Genomic DNA, 22,855 nt, shown 5'->3' with positions numbered 1-22,855 from the left:
GAGAGCCTAAAAAAGCAGGAAGGAACAAGTAGTCTTTGGTGGTGGATATTGGCTTGAGGCTAACCACACCTATGAAGGATTTTTTTTCTTAATTAAATAATTTGATGTGGAAGGTCCGCTTTATTTTGAGGTGAGAAGATTCACCCGTAATCTGGGCCATACCTTCTGGTGGAAGCCTATATAAAAGAGATAGAAGAAGATAGAAGATAGAAGCAAGCCTGCTTGCTCTTGTTTTTGCTGGGAAGTCCGTTCCTTCACTGGCGTCAGAGACTACTTCTTCTGGATTATGGGGTATACTGAAGACCAGCTGAGACATCCAGTCTCATGGATTGAAAAACTACTGGATTCTTGAAACTTCAGTTTGTAGAAGCCATCTTTGGAATAGCTGGACCACTTCCCACAAGCCATTCCAATAAACCCTTTTTCTATGTGTATTGATTCATTCTATAAGTTCTGCTCCACTAGGGAATCCTTTTAATACACCTAGAAACTAACGCCACCAGGGCATAGTAAGTGCTGGCCAAGTGGATATGATACTATTAATATGTTAATATAATATTTGCATAGTATATGTGTGTATTGATGACTGATTATTTCAGCCACAGACTCCCATGGCCCTGGTGACTTCCTCTATAATTAGCCTCAGTTTTCACATCTGAAGCATGGGAGAAACAATTCCCACAGGAACAGGGATAATGTTGACGAGTTTTGCTCAGTGCCTTTGAGTCCTAAGATCAATAGTGTAATTGCTGTGAAACACATAGGCCATGGTGCTACTACATAAATAATTATAATCACTGTGGCCAGTGACAGAGAGGATGGGTTTCCAATATCTTATTCTAAAATGCATTTCTCTGCAATTAAATCCATGGGCTTTTGGCAGAATGAACATCCCATATATACACATAGTATTTCTTTTTTCCTTGATAGGCCCAGAGACACTTCAACTCTAGCACCTCCTTCTCCTCTAGGCATTCCCTTACTGAGGTCAAAAGTTACCATCTGACTCGAGTCTGTCTTTAGGCCCTGCAACTGAGGGTGGGGGTAGTTAAGAGGTAGTCAAAAGAGTCTTTGTAGCATCCTAGCCGTCCCCTCCCCTCTGGGTCCTGGGCCCCGGATTTCTACATCTGTGCATTCCAGCTCTGTCTGGTGACGTCATCCAGGCACAGGGATGCCCTTCTCAGATCCACAACTTGAAGTCAGGAAAGGCTCCTTCCCCGCAGTGTCTTTGGGGATAGATTTTTCTGACTGTAAGCCATTCACATGCCTCTCTCCAGGCATCAAGAATTTCTATGAGCTCATTTGTGGCAATTCCAAACATTTCTTTCTCAAGCATTTCAAAAACAAAAACAAAAAGAAAACAAAAAAACAAGATGGGACAGAGGCTTTGCCTGGGGAAACCTACAGGAACAGGATAGAAAGAGAAACATGTGCTGGTCGATGAGATGGCACTGAATGAGGCCCATTCCAAGAGCTACAGTAATTTGTTGCAGGACAGTAACAGACATTCTCACCACGGCATGTGCCAAGTACAAGTTTGAAGCTGAAATTGTCAACTCAAGATTGGAGTTCCTCTGATTTTTGTACTGTGAGCCCTGTAGTCAAGCATAACACAGACAGGAGGGAAGGATGGAGGCACATGTAAGGGACCCCTACTGTGATGCACCGTGGGTGTTAGGCTGCAGGAGATGCTTCATGAGTAAGACGTGCTTGGACAGTTGCTGCAGCACATAAAAGGTGTGGATTCTGTCCTGGCATTCAGTGGAAGGAGGGCGGGAAGGAGCCTTCTATTCTCTGTGATACCTGAGCATGGTTGCTTTCTTGTCACCTTGCTTTGTATACACACACACAAACACACACACACACACACACCATCTACATAAGACTCTGTATCTCATCTGGTTCAGGGGTTCTCCAGTGCTTCACTGTTTTGTCCCAGGTATGCATAGACTGTTCTTTGCTGCACAACAACACATACATCTGTCCCTGCAAGGCAGCCTTCATGCTCCACAGAAAGACTGGTACCCATCAGCTTGATGAGGCTGTGGGGAAAGGACCAGGGCAGAGCTCATCAGCAAGAGCAGATGTTGAGCTATTAGACACTTGTCTGATGCTCCTGGGGTTATTATTTCTCAAGGAAACTGCAGAACAGTACCTAGGGGATGAGCAATGATTGGTCTCCCAAACTTTCCCCACAGATAGCTGGGAGCCATATGAGAAGACAAGGACCATGTTTGGCTGTGTTCCTGAGGTTCTTGGTGTTAGGAGACCTGGTGGCCCCTTAGAATGATGTGACATTAGGAGAAGTAAGCTTGGGAGGTAGTGGCAGGGTGTCTGAGAACTCCAGGACCTTTGGGGGATGTTTTCCAGTATGAATGGAGTACACATGTTCATTAGTTTATTTAGTAAGCATCTACTGGGCGACTGGTACATGCTGGCTATTGGGAACCTTGCTGAGAAGCACTGTTCTGATATAATGCCATTCACACTGTCTGATTTCATGTGCATCTTAACTGTAACCAAGCAAGTGCATGCTCACTAGCTTCAACTTACATGCATATGTCCTTAATCCTAGTGACCAAGAGTCTTTCATAATCTACACAGTGACATCCTCACAGTGGTCTTGAGATGGAAACTATGAGCCTCATATTTTATCTGAGGATACCCAACAAATTAAACACAGGTTAATATGAGGCAAGATGGTAGGAGTATGGTTGGATCTATGACCTGCCCTTAAGTCCTCCCTTAAACATCTACCCTGGGGATATTGACCCCTAGCATAGAAATCGAACATCCAGAAAGCATAAGAGGAGAAAAGAATAGAGTTTGGAGTGAGACAGAGTATTGGTAGCTTGTTCTTGAAGGCAAACATAGTTGGGAAAATTTCACATTGAAGATGAAGTGGGGACTGGTAGTTATAATATTTTTAAAATTCCTAATAGTGCCCTGGGGTCAGTTTTAGAAGAACTAACTAGTGAACTGGACAGGTTGAAGGGGAGCAGAAAAATGATTGAAGGAAAGTGTCTTAGTTGGGGTAACTGTTACTGCAACAAAACTCCACCAAAGCAAGCTGGGGTGAGAGGGTTTATTTAGCTTATGCTTCCACATAGCTCTCCAGCATTGGAAGAAGGCAGGACAGGAGCTCAGAGCAGGGCCTGGAGGCAGGAGCTGATGCAGAGACCATGGAGGGTTGCTGCTTACTGGCTTGCTCCTCCGGGGAGCATACTTTCAGCATACTTTTTATGGAACCCAGAACCACCAGTGCAAGGATTGCCTTACCCACAGTGGGCCGGGCCTTCTCCCACCGATCACTGACGGAGAGAATGTTTACAATGGGATCTCACGGAGCCATTTTCTCACTTGAGGTTCCCTTCTCTCAGCTAACACTTGTGTCAAGCCGACACAAATCTAGCCAGCATAGAAGGGGAAGGTGGCACAGATGAAAGGGGCACTATTTTCAAAGGCCCACTGCATCTTGGAGAGACTGGGCTTTCAGTGCTTTGGGTGGTTAATATTCCACTGTTATTGGGAAGGATGGGAGAGGGAGGGACTATGAGGGGTCTAGGTTTCACTGGGTGCTGCTCTAGGTTGATGGTAGATATATGTAGAACAAGGGCTAAATGTGGAAATGATGCAGTGCAGATCAGGACACAGCTCAGAAGCTTCGGTCATGACTTAGATGAGATAGGGGTTTGGGTCCAGAGACTGGAGGATTGGAAGTGTGTGCTGATGGGTAAAGCTGGGGGTGTAAAGGAGTCAAACCTGGATGAAATTTAGATAGGCCCTCTTTCCTAATCCGGATCATGCCCGTCACATCTCTACTCTGTTCCCACCTGTGTGGGAACTTCCAGGTTTGAGTTAGAATTTGACCATCTCAGATGAAACAACAAAAATGATGCTGCACCAGCTCAGGCTAGGCTCCACCATTTCTTGAGCCTCCAGGAGTTCCTGGGTCTCTGTAGGCAGTGCTTGCTGAGTGCCCTTCATCTTTACAGCCAAAGAGCTTGCTGTGGCTTCTCCACATTAGTCTATTCCTTATGCTAACTTTGCACAGGGCACATTTCTGTGCTTGCAGGTGGTGTGTGTGTTCCTGTGTGTGCACATTCGTGTCTATAGAGGTCAAGCTTGAGTGTCAGTCTTCAGATGCCACCAATCTTGTTTTTCTAAAATAAGGTCTCACTGGTCTGAAAGTGGCCAAGTAGGCTGGATCAACTGTCCCACCTCATCATCACGGGACTGAAAACACGAATCACCATGCCCAGCTATTTTTATGTGTAGGTATTGAGGCTCAAACTCAGGTCTTAGTTTTTGCAAGGTAAACATTTTATTGACTGAACAATCTCCCCAGCCCCGATTGCTAGTTTTTATTGAAACATTGTGGTTACCCCTTAATTAAATATTTGAACATTCCTGGGACATTATAATACTGACACAATATCAATAATGAAGAAGCTGTTATTTTTCTGATTTTAACACGAGCAAAGCAATGCTAGGAATCATTTAGTAGATTGTCTCAGTCCACACAGTTCCTAAGTGTCAGAGCTATAATTCACAATGCTTGTCCACGGGCTGAAGTATCTGCCAATGTACCCCATTTCAGGTCTCAGCTCTTTCATAGTATGAGTGAGAATGGTTCATCTGCCAGGCACCAGAAGGAGCCAATGCATGTAAAGCATGTGGCATGGTACCTGGCTTGTAGCAGGTGGTGAATTAACTAACTACCCAATTGTACTCATTTTCTGGGAGTGGGAGCAGTCTGTCTGGGCTCCCATTTGAACAGAGAAACGTGAGAAATGGCCATCCAAAGTTTGTGAGGGAAGACTACTCAGGAAAAAAGGTGCCGAATAGCACCAAGCCTTTAACCCTGGAAATCTGTCACGTAGGCTCTGATGCATCTCTGGGACAGGGGGAACCAGGGAGACAATTTTAAAATATTCTGCAATTTAAATTTGTCACTTTGAGCCTTTTCTGATCCTTGCTTTCTATCAATCTTGTCAACTTTGCTTTTCATTTCTTCAGATTCTCTACCCTCTATAGCTGGAGATTTTTTTCTTGTGTGCACATTTGCAATTAAGAGCCATGGTCCCTGTTTTTTTTTTGTTTTGTTTTGTTTTTTTTTTTAATTTGGACAATACAGGGAAAAAAGATCGAATGCTTGCATAGAAGTCCTCACTCAGCCCTTTGAATGTGTGTAATGAGAGACCCAAAGGGACCGGTTTTTGCCGGCAGTGTGTGGTAATGCGGTTGTGGCGTGGGATTCATACACGCGCAGTGCCTGCCTAATTAATTGCTGTTTACAGTCTTGCTGTTCCTTTTGCGTTCTCTTTCTCCTGGCTAGAATCAAGAAATCAAAACAAAGAGGCTTCATTGTGCTATTCTGGGGCAACTTAAACAGGATAAACATGGATGCAAGGTCCAGGGCCCTTTTCTAAACCTCAAACTGGGGAGTCACAACACAGCATTTAGTAGAGTTCTCACTGACAGAGAAGTAGGGTACAACTGCCTACCAGGGCCTACATAAGGAAGCGCCAGTAGCATCTTGCTTCTGGATCTTTCAGTTGGAGCATCCTTTTCCATCATTGCAAAATAGGGAAGCCCTACCTCATGATGGTGAATAAAGATATCAGTGGGTATTTTCATTCATTCACTCATTCACTTATTCATCTGTTCACTCACTCATCAACACCTGAGAAGCTACTTTGTGAATGGTCCAAGGATTTGAAATATTCACTTCAGTAGAGGTTTCTACATCCCAGCAAGAGGGCACACCATATCCATGACAACTGAGTACAATGTAGAGCAAATTATAGAGTAACAGGTGCTATGGGAGATGAAAAAGAGGGCCAGAGAAAGCAGATGGGAAGTGGCAGCAAGGGGCCACAGGTGATTTTTAAAACAAAAGCCTCAAAGAAATTCAAGGTGATACTGAGTGAGGTTTTCTCAAAAGATGTCTTTGCAGTTTGGTGCATACTGGCAGGAAGTTGGTACATAGGTCACGAGGAAAGCCTGCTCCATAGTGGGTATACTTCAGGTGAGAAGTTGAGGCCCCAGTCCACCACCATCCAAAGTTGGCATCTCCTTCCCAGTGATAAAGAGGAAGTGAAGGATCACCATCCCAAAGTGTTTAACACTACAGCCAGCCAGAGCCAAGGTCCTAGGGCCCCATCTCAGCTCTGCCTCTGCCACTGTGCCAACCTACGGCATCCTCCTCCACTCCTCCTCTTTATCAGACTTGGAAGACCTGTCTTGCATCACTTTTCAGGGCATTTCCAAAGGCTGTGTTTGAACTGAGACCTGCTTCTTCTTTGGAGGCAAAGTGTGTAAATATATGTTTGTGTACGTGTGTGTGGAGGTGTGTATGTGCATGTGTGGTCTATGCAGGCCTGTGATGGTTCTAACTGTAGAATCTCATGTAGACGTGGCTTCTCAGATCATTCATTTAACAAATGAGTACCTACTATGTTGCTGACTCTGGCATTCTGTAATATAGTTACTTTTTTTCTTTCATCTTCTTCTATAGCCTGTGTGGCAAGATGATGAGAACGTGACCAGGGCTATGTCAGCTAGAGCCTGTGGTCATCAATTGAACAAAACACCTATCTAGGATGCAATGGCTCCTGATGTGATTCCCTGAGAGAATCGAAGCCCTGTAGTGTTCCTGAGACTCATTCCTTACAGAGGTCCTCATCATGACTTCTGCCTCAGTAATAAGGCCAGAAAGCTGAGACAGCCAAAGTCATGCACTTGAGGTTTTTGGGAGGAAGAGCCAAAGCCTAGTCCATCACCTCCATCCGTAGGCACTTTGCCTATCCTGCCTGCTCCATCAAAGCTTGATTTTCGAAACGAACTGCTGTGCATTTTACTATGTAGAGCCTTCTTCAGATCTGGGACACTTGGGTGGCCAGGCCCTAGCTCTAGCCTGACTCGGAAACTGGGTAGATCACACCATCCTAAGAGCTCTGACCAGCCCTTCCCCCACACTCTCAGCTAGCCTTCTCTGTGCCTCTGTGTGTGAGATTTGAGGCTCCACATAGAGACTTGAGAATGGGATAAGGCATACCTCTAAGTTTAACTTGCGTCCCTCCTCTCCATTTCTGCCTTCATTTCTCTGCCTTCCAGAAAAACAAACAAACAAACAAACAAACAAACAAACAAACAAACTGATTCTTATCTTTTTGTGCCTCAACACAGCCCAGCAACCTGGCAGGTGTAGCACCTGTACATGGCAAAGCTGGAGGAGAATATTCAGGGAGGGCAGAAAGCAGGGAGTGCAGGGGTGGCCCACATCTTCTGAGATGAATGGCATTGTTTGCTCATTAGGGAGATTATTTCAAGCAAGACGGCAGCCAGAATGCTCTAGTGCAAGCATCTGCCTGCTACTGGGAGACGATATTTATTGTTCAAACCTTCAATGGATGTAAATAAACAACCCAGCCCAGATAATGTTCCAATAAACAAACAAGCAGCTGCCAGGAGCTCCCTGGATGGCTGACCTTTGTGGAGGCCACCCTGCTGATGTTTCAATAGCAGTCTGCCTGGCAGCACAGAGACTCACTGAGCCAGGGATGGAGATAGGTGCCTTGCCGACTGGTGGATAGGCAGGGGGCCAGCAGGCTGGAAGGACAGGGACTGGCTGCCTAAAAAGATTCTGGGCTGGATACTGACTGGCTAGAGAAGGAAGGTAAAATAGCCTGGATGCCCAGAGTATGGTGTGTGTGTGTGTATCCCTGCTAAGCCACGCAGAGGGAGTGGTATAGTGTGTGCTCAGTGTTATAACAGAGGATCCTGTTTGGGCCACAAACGAATGATGTTTGATTGTGAAGTTCTAGTGTGGCCTCTCCAGTTGTCAATACTGAAGTACATCTGTGTACTTGGTAGTTAGCCCATTACCATCTAATTGTCTGCCTGCCACCTTCTCACCAGCAGATGTAGCTGCTATAGCCGGAAGCCTCCAGAAGCCTGCTCCCACAGCAACTGTTTGACTGATTGTTCCTGTGCCACAAGCAGATGTTCTATATTTTGACTATTGTCCAGGGTATCACGAGTCCTGCTGTCCAGGAGGCATGCCCTGAGTGTGGGAAGGAAAGTCAGGAGTGTGTCCAGTAAAGCCTCGCAAGTGCTAGGCTGGATTACAACTAGGGCCATGCATCTGAGCTTATTGACTCCCTTGACCTAAATGAAGCCATACCGTAGGTTGATGTTTACCTTCCCTGAACATCAAAAGCATGAGGGCTGTGGAACACGCTGTGATATGCTACAGATTGCAGGTCCCTCAGAGATTCTACTATATTATGGTTGGGCAAGACCTATACCTATGGTACCCCCAAGACGATAGTCACCAAGCTAAATTCTTGGTCAAGTTAGTAAATACAAAATAAGAGTATAGATGTGGCAGCAGCCAATATAGTAGCCATTGCCCACATAGTGAACACCCAAAATGTAGATGCTCCAAATGAGACGCCCAAATTTGCTTTCATAACCCCGTACAATTGGTCTCTCAACATGTTGGCTTTAAACACAACAGACTTCTTTGTTGATCCTTTCCCACTGCTTAGGTGATCCACCAGTATCATTTACATTGTAGAAAGCAACAGACCTTGTTTGTCTATGTTAGTACTTCCAAAGTTTTGAGGTGGCTTTTATACTATGCTGATGCACATCCATTGGCCAACAGTCTCCTTCCATCTTACCACTGTCTTGTTGTGGCCTGGCAGTTGTTCCTGAGCTGACCTTGAACTCTAAGCATCTGCACTGTGTTTCTACATTTTAAAGAGTAAACTGAATGGGATAGCCTGTGTTCACTTAGACTTGCTCTGTGATGCCCTGTGACATCCTGCTGGATTTCTGCCTAACATTTTTTGAGTGCCCTGGGGTACTTGAAGTTGAAAATGTCATCCTGGGGTCTCCTTTCTTAATTATGTCTCTTATCTTGATCATGTTTAACAACTAATAGCCTGTTGTTGGATTGCTAGAGTGTAGACTTCATTTACTCAATAATGATCTGCAGAGTAACAACCATGCCCCACAGTCTATGAGGAATGCAACAGAAGTGACTTCTGCCCTTGAGACTCATACTTGCACGGCTTTCTCTCCCATAACAGCCCCTCCTCCCACACACAGAAGACAAAGCATCTTCCTAAAGTTCTGTCTCCATTTTGAGTGTTTTGTTGTTGTTGTTAACCCTCAAAGCTTAGAATCATCTTCAAAGTTTCCTACTCCTTTTGACCAGGCATTAAAAGGAAGGAAGGAAAGAAGGAAAGAAGGAAGGAAGAAGGAAAACTATGTAAGCAACACTAGTGCTTACATAGTTCTTGGTTCTATTTCTCCATGCAGAAATATGTCTTTTCCTGTCCCTAAGTCAGTTCTACTTCTTTGGTCAAAGTGCCTGAGATCCCATGGAGACCCATTATTTTAAAATTCCTTTTCATGTGAAGCCTTTTCAAAGGCTTTTGGAAAAAATAAATAGCTAAGAGGCAAGTGCTGATCTAGAAATGGAGAGAGACCTGGGTTCTAGATTAACCTGACATTGGTTTTCTACTGAAATTTGGGCAAGACTCAGATCAATCCCAATTCCAGTTGCCTCATCCATAAAATGAGACATTATATAACCTTGACAGGCAACATTATATAACTTTTATGATCATCAGATATCACTTAAGAATGCTGTACAAGGTCTAAAACAAAAATATAAGGGCTCATTATTTTGAAAATTCACAACCTTGTCTTTATTCATATACACGATTTTCCCCAAAAGAACTGCAGTTGATAAAGACATGATTCCTCCAACCCACCCCCCCAGGGTAATGTGTGCACAGCACAGACTACTGGACAGAATGCAAATTTATATTAGCAATAGCACTGAACTAAGTGCTAGAGTTTGGGGTCCAGTGTAAGGGTTCAGTGTAGTGTGTAAATTCATGGACGCATGGACAGTGGACTTAATTAGGTCCGGGTGTGACTCCATGTCCATGTTCACTGGACATGTAACCACGGGCAAGTTATTGAGCCTCCTGTGCCTCATCTGCAAGCATGGACACAAATAATATTGGTAACAGATTTATAAGATGTAAATGCCAGATGCGTTATCTATTTCATGAAGAGTACTATTCATTTGTCTAGGCAGAGTCTGGAGGGTTGGAAGCTAGTCCATTCTATTAAATTTTAGAATTATTCATCAAACAGCCAATTTTATAATAAAACTTTGATTACATCTGTGTGTAGTCAGAAAATAGATATATGAGTTTTTTTCTTTCTGTAGTAGATAGAGCTGTGGTCTGGATTAAGGTGGAAGAGAGATACCCTCTCAGTTGCTCTCCCACCCTGGCAAGAATATGGAGTGTAGGGAAGAAAAAAGTCCAGGCTATGAAAGTGTGCCCCATTGGTATCTGTGAGATTCTTGCTTTTTCCTGTGATATTTACTACACCCAGCACATCACCCTATCCTAAGGAGCAGGGGAGGTGGAGGCAGGTGATAAGGAATGCTGCTAAGGCACTGAATCTAACTTTTAATGTGGACCAGACCAAAAGTATGGGATGGATCTTAGTTCTGCCAGCATTCCCTATGGGAGTCTATGCCAAGAGAGCTGGAGATCAGCCAGGGTGCTGAGTGTCACTCTCTGTTCCCTCTCCAGGGGTCCTCCCAGCTGGAGCTATGACCACTGGCTATAACCATCACTTCATTGTCAGACTGGTTTTGCATGAATTTCTGTTTTGTTATGGTTGAGAAAGTGTCTGGCAGTGTGCACGCTGCTAGCTCAGCAGTGGGGCAGAAAGGATGCTCTGGGACATTGAGGCATCTCTACTTCAGAGCTGATCATCCCTCTGAAGAGCCTCTGCTGGTTTTCCTGTTGTTCTTTTCATGAGCATAATGGTAAATCAGCCAAGAGGAGCCTTAATTTTATTTATTTGTTCATTTGAAAAATAAATAGTGGTCAAGTGATCAAATACTAAACATAAAATCAACTAGTATCTAAGTTCAATGAGCTTGGCAGAAATGAGGCATTCTGGTGATACAGTGTGTTAGTTGTCACCAGGTACCCCCTTTTATCATTTAGTTCCTCTGAATAACCCTTTTATTCTCCTTGATCTTCTAAGAGGTAAAAAATTACAGGGTCAAAATTAAAACGACTACATAATGGTGACACTTAGAGTGCAATGTGTTCTTCAGTTTTGTCATTGAATCATGGAGGTTCCCCCAGAGGTGCCTTGGAGAGCTTCATATGAGCAACATAAAAAGTCTTCCAATCTCCCATCTCTCACCTAGCTACATCCTCAGTAGTACTTGTCCCAACTTATATAGATGGAGCCATTCACATGGGGCAGCGGGCCTGCTGATCTGTGCACTTAAATTTCAGATGACTTTAGGGACTTGGGCCAGAGGCCAGATGCACTGTCTACAGCTGGAAAGCCCAAGTCTTTTCTAGGTTTATTCTCAGTGTCAGGGTGGGTGGGTGGGTGGGGCTGTCTCTTCTAGTGGTTTCCACATTGTCTAAACATTTCTAGGAAGGATGTGAGGGTGGCCCAGAGATCATCTAGTCATCTAAATAGTCTTAAAACACTGAGGATTTCTCATTCCTGAGGTACATTTTCCTGTGATTTCTTACGTTAAACCAAGAACAGAACCTCAAAAGCTGTTTCAGGACCATCTCTTTTAAATCTAGAAGTATAAGCTGCTGGTTTCTACTGACCAAAGGAGAATAGAGATGTAAAACTTCTGGGTCTAAGTCCTCAAGATGCTTCTGAAGGAGAGCAATGTGATATCTGGGTAGAAGTTTCCGTGACTAAGCCCACATCCACATATCAAAAATATTTATGCTAACAAATGTTAGCCATTCTTCTTGTTTTTCTTATGTAGGATGATCCTCTGGCCTGAAGCTGTGTCATTACCCAACCCAGAGCCTTCATCCTGATACCAGCACCATCCTTACCTCTAAAGACTGGCACTGCCTCAGTGAACTGATCCAAGGGCATAGAAAACCAGATGAAAAAACAGATTCTTTTCACAGCTCAGATCTGTCATTCCCCTCCCTTCTCTATGAATTTCCATCAGGAGGCCACTATGCGCTTATGTCACTTATGTCTTTGGTTTTGGATGCTAGGCTCTGTAGAGATGGAGCTCTCTGCCTCTCTTGGCTGGTGGGAGTATCTCTAGGCTCAAGTTGGGTTGTGAGCAATACACAATCTAAATTCGTTGTAGTGGGTTGAATAAGATGTCTCCTGTAGTCTCAAACATTTGAATACTTGATCCTCATTTGTTGTGTTTTATGGGAAAGCTTAGGAGGTCCTGCTCTCTTGGAGGAAGTATGTCATGGGAGGTGGGCTTTGAGAGTAAAATACTTTGCCTACTGCTAGTTTGGTGTCTCTGCTTCATGTTTGTAATTCAAGGCATGTCTTCTCGGCTTCCTCCTACTCCTGCCACTGTGCTTCCCTGTCATCACAGATTCTTATCCCTCTGGAACCATAAGCTCAAATAAACTGTTCCTTGTTATATGAGTAGCCTTGGTCATGGTGCTTAATCACAGCAATAGAAAAGTAATTAAAGCATTCGCCTCACCTTTCCTCGTGCTTTTCTCTGCAGATCCGGGTCGATGGGCCCAAGGGCAATGCCCTCCAGTATGAGACTGTGCAGGTGGTGGACCCAGGGCCAGTTCTCCGGGACATGGCCTTTTCTAAGGACCACGAGCAACTCTACATCATGTCAGAAAGGCAGGTAAGGCTGTTGAGCTCTGCTTGACATTTGTCTTGCAACTAACTACTAGCCTGTGGCTCCATAGAAACCTACAGGAGGCCAGCTACAGAGAGGTGATTTGATTTATTTGGCTCAGTGTGTTTCCTTTCAGTTATGCTGCCTGGGGACTGGGGCTGGGTGTTTTGTAACAGGAACAGAACATTTGAAATATGAAAATATCCACGAGTCTAGGACAAACCCACTGGCTTCAAAATGATGACATGGATAGGCTCAAAACCCAACATTTCCTATTTAAAAAAAATTCTTGAAGTGTAGAATCCCAAGTTCTTGGTCAGATTTCCCTATACAAAGGATAACCACCCATCAAAGTCACATTCCTGATCTGAAGAAGTTTTTGTAGTGGTAAAGATTTATTGTAGTAAGAAACCTAGGTAAGTGAGCATCATAGAAAAGCAAGACAGATGAAAGTTTAGAAAATTGTCAGAGTGGTGAAATGAGATGATATGTTGTTTGCTTTGAGCCCTCTTATGTACCTCCAACTTGGTGGAACCTCTAGAAGGTTATATGAAAGCCAATCTATGAACAAATGGGGCACAGGGATGGTGCTGGTTAAAACTGAAGGGCTTAGCAATGTTAGGGTTGCTTCTGGACCTTAGTCAAATGCTAAGTAAGCAGTTTAGGGGTCCCCAGTACAGATCAGACAAGACATCCATTTATAGCAAGCAAAGAAAGTTTCCCCTGGGCAGTTTCATATAATTAAAGGTGTTTCAAAGTCCTCTAACTCACTGCCCAGAGTGTTAATACTCTATAATATACCCCAGAACCCTAAGTGTGGGTATGCATTGCTGTTTCTCTGCCCCCTCATTTCTAGGGTGTCACATTGGAAGCTGTCCATCTAGCTCATGAATATGGATGCCTTGGCACTGAGTGTCAGAGGCAGTGGCCATGAGGGATAGCCCTCTCTCTCATTAGTCTCCGTTAGTGTGCCTGAACTCTCTGGAGGAACTTGCTGACAGACTCTAGATTGTTCTGCTTGTCCAACTCCACAGAGTTAAGGAGATGAATTCCACATTATGCCACCCACGGTACTTGTGCATTATGTCCTGGTAGCCCACAGCTACCCCACCCTCCATAGGAGCTTGATGACATCTTCTCTCAGTGTGGGCCCATGGATCTGCCAACTTCAGCCAATACAGGGGTTTATTGCAGTGCCCTTTGGAGGTCACCATGGCTTGGGAATGCTAAAACATTTTGTTGTGGAGTTGGATACAACTGAAATGGAATGAGCAGCTGGTGGTGAATCTAGCCCCTGTCTGCACTTTTTGCTTTTTCTAATGTGATTCCCCACTCCTCACTCTTTGCCTAACTCTATGGCCATAGCAGATGGGAAGGGAAATGGTTTTCCTTGATGCGATTGAATTATTTAAAGAAAGCCCAAGACTTGAATATGACATTTAACATTTCAATATGTCTTGCCTGGTCTGAAATCCAGAATTTCTATACCTGGAACTTAAAACATGGAAGGACTCTGAAAGTTGTAATAGCTAAATGACTAGTGTAAATGAAAAGTTCTCTCTGATAACACTGAGCATGAGCGGTCCTTGCCCTTTGAAGGGCCCAGCTGAAGTTTCTTGTCTCTTTTTCTCATTCAGCTCCTGTTTCCTCTCATGTGCTCTCCACCTACTAAGGGTTGGTGATGAGGCATACTGGGAACTTGAATATGGCATATTAGACAGGAAATGAAGGCAGGAGTGAGGAGGACAGAAAATCATCCATTTTGGAGTTGCTCTTCACAGAGACCCAAAATCAAAAACAGATGTCCCATTGCCTAGGACAACACTAGTGTTCAGGGGGTTGGTAGATTCAGTGCAGAGCACAGTGGTTAAGGGCACCACAACATCTGAATGTACTAGCTACTATCATCCCTGTGACCACATGCCTGACAGGAACAGATTAAAATAGATTTTATGAATTCATGTATCAAGGGATGTACTCCATCATGACAAAGAAGACTAGAGTGGGTCCATTCATGGCAACTGGAGCTTAGAGTGGCTTGCTCATATTGGAGTATCAAATAAAAAACACAGAACTCAGGCTAGATCTGGGGTTAGATTGTAGTCCTGAAAGACCTGCTCCCAGTTATCTTTGTCTACTAGCTTGGCCCCATGTCCCAAAGAACCTATAACCTCTCAAATCAGTGCCACCATCTGAGAACCAAGTGTTCAAACACACAAGCCTGTGAGGGACATTTTATACTCAAACTGTAACACCAAGAATCCACCCTGACCCTTCTATTCACTAAATGTGGTGTTAAGTAATTTCTGGAGTTCACAAAGGGTCAGCACCTCCTTCTGCTGTCTAACAGCCAGTGCTCCAAACATTAAGCGAGATGACATATCTAACAAGCTGAGTCATGAAATTAAATCCCTGGATTTCAAGCCAGTCCTGTCCTTAACTGACTAGTGACCCTAGACACATCATTTGACTTCCCTGCTCTGATTTGCTTTCTTTGATGGAGTGATAAAACACTATCTCAAAACAACTTTAGGGGGTTAGGGTTCATCTCAGTTTACAGGTTGCAGCCCGCCATTGATGGAAGCCAAGGCAGGAACTGGAGGTATAAGGTGAGGCAGGGACACTAGAGGAAAGCTGCGTAGTTTGCTCTCTCTAGTTTGCTCGGCTTGCTTTCCTAGACATCCCAGGACTGCCTGATGAGGGGTGGCACTGCCCACACTGAGCTGGAGCCTTATACATCAATCATTAACACCCCTCAGAAGTGCCTCATAGACAACCATGGGCCAACCTAATGCAGGCAACTGCTCAGCTGGGTTACCTCTTCCAAGGTGACTCAAGTTTGTGTCCAGTTGGCAAATAACTAGCACATTCCCAGTCTTGGATTTATCATCTGTAACCAAGGGTAACAGTGACGAGACATTTCACTTGAGAGTTTAAATAACTCAAGAGTAACACGTACTAGTCTTCAGGTTATTATTTCTTCTTTGTGTGAGTAAAAACCTAAATATTCCTTAAGGAATGGTTACTTGCATGTCTTTCTCATTTAGAATGTAAGCATCGTGAGAATATAAATGTTGGTATGTTTTGTTATCTTAGTTCATGTATGACTGGGGTGCTCATGTTCATGCATTCACCAACCTCATGGGAAAGCCTGAGAAAGTTTCCCATTGGCCATATGGTGAGAGGTTCAGACAAAAGCATTCATTTTGAATGTATGCAGCATAAGAATAGAAATGTTGATGTTTTATCTTTTTAGTTCACTTACATGTCATAGCCCCCCTGGAACAGTATCTAACACATAAGAATGCAATACATCTTCATTAAATGGGTGAGAAAATGAACAAAGTGAGTTCCATCATCCTCTAGCCTTGAGATTCTTGTTTCAGTTATGTTGCTGTGGCTTGTTATCATCACTAGACATTAAAACTGACCATGAAACACTCCAGTATCTATATTTCCCAACTTCATGAGATGGGCAGAGTTCAATGGCTATCTGAATTCTAGCCTACTTCAGAGTTAAGAACTCATGTCAGAGGGAGCTGGTGGTAGAGAGTGCCAGCCATGTTCCATCACATCTGCTCAGAGATACCTTTCTACTCTTCTTTTGGAGCTTTTGGGATTGCCACAGGACGGCTGTCTAAAGGAACTTTTGGTTCTGATGCTGTGTCTGTTGCAAGAACAAAAAGAAGGCAGCCTGGTGAGCAGTGGAGAAAGAGGAGAGCATCTGGGGGCTGTGAGAAGCCAGATGAGTTCTGCCACCACCAGTGCTTTCTTGTTCCTCTTGGCATAAAACCCAAGTTCTAGACTAGGCTAGCCCTTAGCTCCGTGCTGTGACCCTGCCCAAAATCATTTTGTGATTTTTATCTCCTAATTCCCTTATTCCAGCCTCCATGTATCCCTAAACCTGTGTAATGTCTTCCAGATGAAGGACCTTTGCTATGTCCACATGCCTTGCTGGCATCTATGGCTGCCTCCTTTTTGTGTTGTCTAAAGCCAGCCCCCTATCCAACAGCAGCATTACGGCTCCTTCCTGATGGTCTTATTCCTTCCATTGCCCATTGGCCTGAATATTTCCTGTTAGCTTTTCTTTTTCTTCTCTGTGCCTTGGCATGGGAATGCCCCAGAGAGCAGGGGGATTCCTGTCTCACCTGTGTCTGGAACCTAGGAGAGTGCTTTTCCCAAAGCAATGGCCCCAGAAATTTTCTTAGTTCCTGTGGGGTTGATGCCAGGGAGAGATCCATAGGCCTAGCTGTCTCTGGTAAGGTACAGCACTTCTCTGGAGGTCTGGGGCACTAAAGAAGATTCATATGAGGTATTAGGTGCTGGATTGGGGTAAAACCTAGCAAGTATTGGTTTTGTGAGGTCCTAGGCATCTCCAGGATGTCATTGCTGGGCGTGTGGAATTTTCCACTTGGCCATGTTGTGAGAGGCCAATGCAATCGGTACTGGCCCCTCTTCTAAATGGTACCATCCTTGCTCATTCTCAGACTCCATTTATGATGCTGACTTTGACTACCTCTGTCCCAAATATGATATAGTTTGTTCAACACTAGAGTAAGGGCAACCAGGGAAAGACCCTGCAGCCATTCTGCACATAATAGACCTGTAGACATGGAAGATCCCAGATAGTCTTCTTGCTGCTATTTGAAGCTCTCATCTAGCCTGTCATCATGGGAAGCTCTCAGTGTGAGAAAAAGTAGTGGGATGATGATAGTAAAGAATTCACATGACAACAGAGGTGGAGGATGAAGTGGGTGGTAGCTGTAAGTGTAGGAGACACCTGGGTATCATATGTGTATATGCTATTTCTCGGCTCTGTAACTCCAGCTAAGCTACTACACCCACAGCCCCTTCCTCATTCAATCCTCCGCAACTATTTAACAAGTATTTCCTCAGCACCTATTGTGAGCTAGGCATCCCCCTAGACACAGGGATTCTGTGTGGATCCAGGTACCAAAGTCGTCTTCTTTAGGTAGCATGCTTTCTAGAAAAATAAAAGAATGAGTGATTGACTTAGGTCAGATAATAGTGAGCACAGTGAAACACAGAACTAACTTGGGAGTAAAGCGATATCTCAGAGAGTCACAGAAATGTTCTTTGAAAGACAGTCCCCAGGAAATTGTTCTGGGGAAAGGACCTTCTGAGCAAAAGACAGAATAAAATGAGATGGCAGGATGTGGCTGCCCGGGGAAGAGCCATCCAGGCACAGAGGAACAGAGTGAGCTCTAAGAACACAGAAGGCTTGCAGTGAGAGTGGCCGGTGGTGATGAGGCCAGTGCAGATAGCGGCATACTCGAGACACACAAGGACTAATTTGCTACCTTTGCAATGGCATATAATAAGTAGGATTGGTCTACACTTGGAGAAAGGATTAAATACACATAGGAACTGCTGATCTTGACATCAGGTAGCCAGACAGCAGTGAGAAAAAAAAAGTTTGATTTTTTACAAACTGCCATCAGTAGCCAGGACACAGGTTCTGTTTTCTCGCTGTGTGGGTGCCTGTCTCTCCCAAAGCCAGTACTGTTTTTCATGAAGACTTTTCCTTGGAGCAAATGTGTGCACACTGCCAGGTGTCAATGTCATTTTGCCACTGCATACCCGACTTTGTTTTTTCCCAGTGTTCTGATATTTATAGTCATTATACAAAGCTACACATTCCATTTCTTCCACCACTTACAGGATGTCACTAGAACCATTTAGTTTCTTTCTTTTTTTTAGTTTCTTTTTTATTTCTATTTTTTATATTAATTACAGTTTATTCACTTGTATCCCAGCTGTAGCCCTCTCCTCATTCTCTCCCAATCTCCACCCACTCTCCCTCATTTCCTCCCTGCCCCTCTCTAAGTCCACTGATAGGGGAGGTCCTCATTCCCTTCCATCTGACCTTAGCTTATCAGGTCTCATCAGGGCTGGCTGCATTGTCTTCCTCTATGAACTCAATAGCTAGCTCTTTGACCTCCCCACCACCACCCCGAGGGAGGAGCACCCTTGCTAGGCCATACCTGACTTTTTCTGTGTCATTTATGGCTCTCTCATTTTTCCATTTTATTCCATTTTAAGCATCATTCTGTTACGTGTGTGTAAGTGTAAGGGCATGTCCATACATGTTATTGTTCCTGTATGTCTCCATCAGCCTCCTCCTTCCTGTGTGAATACATGCGCGTGTGTGCAATGTGTCTACTGGACCTCCACAAAAATGGAGGGAATGTATATGCACCAGGAAACTTCTATATGATTTTAAAAACAAACAAACAAACAACTGACAAACTGATGGGAAGTACTTAAGAAGAAATGTCAGCAAGGCAGATAGGGTGACTCTCATTTGCTACCCACCACCCTGTCAGATGAGGTGACTGAGTCAGGAATCCTGGGGTCCTTGAATATTCAAATAGGAGTAGAAACAGCTGTCTGCCAGTCACAGCAGGCTCTACTTTGAGAGGTCCCAGAGAAAGTATAGATTTTTTGCCATTTTATAGTCACTGCCATCTCACACCACATCCCTTCCTTATTTGAGGTCCTAGGGTCCCAACACATGTTTTCATTCTCTAGAGATCTGCTTTCTGTATCTGAGCCAATGCTATCTTTCATGGTAACCTTTGCTTTGCTGGCTTCTGTTGACAGTGGGAGGCATCCAGGTATCTGGGGATACCTTTCATCCTGTCCTCACTCCTGAGAACTTGGGGGCTGGCCAATGAAGCTATCCAAGAGAATGAGATGCAGGACAGGCATCCCTGCCTGAACCCCTCCAACATGATCCAATAAGCAAGCTTTTACATCTGCTTTGCTCTGTCACACATCACCTAGTGCTCATTGAACAGATAGTCACAAAACACCTACTCTGTGCTAAACACTAGCCAAGGTCATAACATCAAAGGGATAGATAAAACACCTTGATTTTATCAAGAAGTAGCTGCCAAGAATCGGTGAACATAATTAAAACCTTACAGAGAAGCTTAGCAGGTGACACGGGCTATAGAGGAAGGAAATGGTGAAGGGAAGCAGACTCATAGCCCTGGTAGGAGCTAGGTTTGTGGTTTGAGAGTGTTCAGAGAAGGATGTCAGACACTACAAGGCATCCCAAAGCATAAAGATAGGCAGCTCTCATGCCCCTTTCCCCTTCTCTGGTTTGCATTTCTTGTAGGTTCTTTGCTTGAAGTTTAAGACAGAGAGATGGTTAAGTGCTCTTGAAGGAGGGAAATGGTGAGGGGGCGTCTTTTGATTGTGATTTTGCCACATTGAGAATTTCTGAGGGAAACATGGTTCAGGGAGAATGTGGAACTATAGCTCAAGAAATGTCTATGGGTCTGGAGTGACGACTCAGAGGTTAAGAACAACTGCTGTTCTTGCAGAGGACTTGGGTTCATTCCCAGGATCCACATGGAGGCAGAGAACCATCTGTAACTCCAATTCCAGGGGGTCCAGTGCCTTCATCTGGACTTTGCAGGCACTAGGCACACAAGTTGTGCACAGATGTCTGTGTAGACAAAATACCCATACACAAAATTTTTTAAAATATTTTTTTAAAAAAAGAAAGAAAAGGAAGGTCTACATCACCCAGGACTCAGGACTCCAAAGTCTACAGTATTTCTGTCAAGTACCTTCCATGTCACAATGCACGGCCACTTTATTTTATGCCTCAGTATCCTTAGATATTCTGAATGTAGTTGATATATATGAGCTGTCACAATCTTGAAACTGATACTAAGTGTGACGATCAGTGGCAAATGCTATTGTGGAGATTGGTGGTGGTGATTTTTTTGTTTGTCTTGTTTTTGTTTTTAGTTGAAGGTTCTAGGCATCTGCAGAAGTAGTTCTCACTCTATCAGCATTGGGTCTCTAGGATCCTCTCAGCTAAGGTGTGTTTGACAGTGATGCCACCACTATCTCTCCATCGTCCTTTTCATTCCTGTGGAGGACCAAATTGTCAGTTCTGGTTTGTCTGGATGCCTGACACTGTGACAAGCTCGTTTGGACATTTGCTCCTGGCACCAAGACTAGGCTGTGTCTGATAGCTCCTGCGAGTGTGAACTTAAAATGTAGGCTGCAAAGTGAGTGACAGGGAGCTGAGCCACCTCAGGCATTCACAAAGAAAAAAGCTGTTGCAGCAATTCACCCAGTTTCACTCAGGTGGAAGCCTTCCCATTGGTCTGTAATGGATCCCAAAGGCTCCAATGTGTCATTGCTGAAATCTTTTCTCTTCTCCTTTCCTTCTCAGTCATTGAAGAATGTCTCCATTTTACAATTACTGAGCCTCAGGGAGCAGGAGAAGAGGCAGCTTCCTCCATCAATTTCCTACAGTCCTCTGTGATGGCATCCTGGATTTCCCATTGTGCCCTAGCCCTTGAAATGGGAACATTCCCCAAGGCTTCTCTGATGAAACACTCTCCTCCCACCTGCTTCCCACCCAGGACTGGTGAGCAGCTTTTCCAGGACCACACAATAAGTTGAAGCAAGAGCCAGGCTGGAAGACAGACTCAGCTCCTATGACAGGTTCTTCCCCAGGTCCCTTCTCATGAGGAGCTAAGTTCTCTGCAGCAGCAAGGAATATTATCTGTCTTTTTGATTTTTCAGTAGGGAAGCTATGCACTGTACTTTCAGAACATTTCTTAGGAGGTAAGAGGAATCCCTAGGATGTTGAGGCAGGATGAAGTGGTGAAGGTGGGTAAATTGAGACTACCCCTTCTTCCTGGGTAAGAAGGCCCCATAAATTGGTCTCTATTGATCCTAGCCTGGCACAATGTGGAACTAGAGCCCTTTTACAATGTCTGGGTTATATTGGCATACACAGAATTCTAGGCAGCACCAACTCCATTCTTCCAGAGATAGGAAGAGAAGCATCCCTCCCCCCATACTTTCTCAACCTGTGTGCTTCTAAATAGCCACTCACATAGCAGAAAAGTCTCTAACATCTAAATATGATGACGTTAGTAGCTTCTTTTATAGGAAATCATGCCTATTAGACTACTCAAAGAAGCAATAAAAGGAACAAGATGGTATATAAAGGCAGAGCATAGGCAGACAAGGGAAGGGTGTGAAAATGGACAAGCATTGCTAAAATGGCTTACGGATAGAGGGTGAGTAATCCAATGACCTCCTGCATTCTGAAAGGCTAAGAATGAAGCTAGTGGTCAGTCCTCCACCTCAGCAGTTCCAATCTAGTGGGGAAGGTCAGGAAGTTTCATAGAATGTTGCTGGTCTCCAATCCATATTGAAGGCAAATGAGGGTGAAATCAGCTGTCTGTGGACAACAGCAGCAACAGCAACAATGGGGCTAGATACCTTCACCAGCAAGAAGCTGAAGCAACCAGGCAAACAAAACCACTTTGTTCCTCGAACCTCCTTATAAACCATCAAAAGGTGCCATCCACCCTTGGGAAGGGTCCCTTCTCCTCAGCTAATCCTTTCTGGAAATGCCCTCAGAGGCATGTCTCTTATCACATTCCAGATGCCATCAAGTTGACAATCAAAATTAGCCAGCAGGGCTGTTGAATAGGGCAAGTGTTGACAGCTCTCTCTCTGTTCCTGAGCCCCATTAAGTAAGTATCTGTCTCTGGCAATTGCCCTGACAGTCACTCCTGCTCTTAATTTTGTATCAGCACCCTCATACTTTGGTTCACTTGAAGTGCCATTTTTAAAGACAACCACCTGAAATGCTACATAAAGCATCACAAGAGGGGTACACAGGGCCTTGGGCCTCCTGTCTACTACCTCACTGCCTGCTCTGTGGCGATTACACAGATTTTCTGTTGGCTAGTCAGCTTTCTGTTGCTGTGACAATATACCTATAAAAATCAATTTAAAGTGGGAAGATTTATTTTGACTCACAATGCTACAGGTTCTAGTCTACAGTCACTTGGACTCTTTGTCTCTTGGACTATGGTGATGTAGAACACAATGTTAGCGAACATATAGTAAAGGAGAGATGCTCACCTTCTGGTAGTTAGGAAGAAGGGGTGCTGTCTAGGGAGGAAGCAGGGATAAGAAATATCCATTACATATGAGCTAGAGAGGACAGGCGCTCTACAAGGACAAAATGTATCAGGGCACGGGGACCTTCTATGAGACTGTTTCTCCAACCAAGGACCATGAATGGATATAACCTAGAACCCCTGCTCGAATGTAGCCCATGGTAGCTCAGTAAACAAGTGG

At 44.3% G+C, this 22,855-nt stretch overlaps 1 protein-coding gene across 1 annotated transcript in view; it reads left to right on the top strand.

Moving 5' to 3' along the window:
• Plxna4 (plexin A4) overlaps nucleotides 1–22,855 on the top strand; it is a 446,010-nt gene that overhangs the window by 267,355 nt on the left and 155,800 nt on the right. The window contains exon 4 of the mRNA XM_055602031.1: nucleotides 12,578–12,709. Within this exon, the coding sequence (XP_055458006.1) occupies nucleotides 12,578–12,709 (132 nt within the window). The remainder of the gene's footprint in view (nucleotides 1–12,577; nucleotides 12,710–22,855) is intronic.

The sequence above is a fragment of the Psammomys obesus genome, unplaced genomic scaffold (genome assembly GCF_907164565.1).
Source record: "Psammomys obesus unplaced genomic scaffold, mPsaObe1.curated_primary_1811, whole genome shotgun sequence".
NCBI classification, from domain to species: domain Eukaryota; kingdom Metazoa; phylum Chordata; class Mammalia; order Rodentia; family Muridae; genus Psammomys; species Psammomys obesus.
This window is presented reverse-complemented; position numbering and strand designations above follow the sequence as displayed.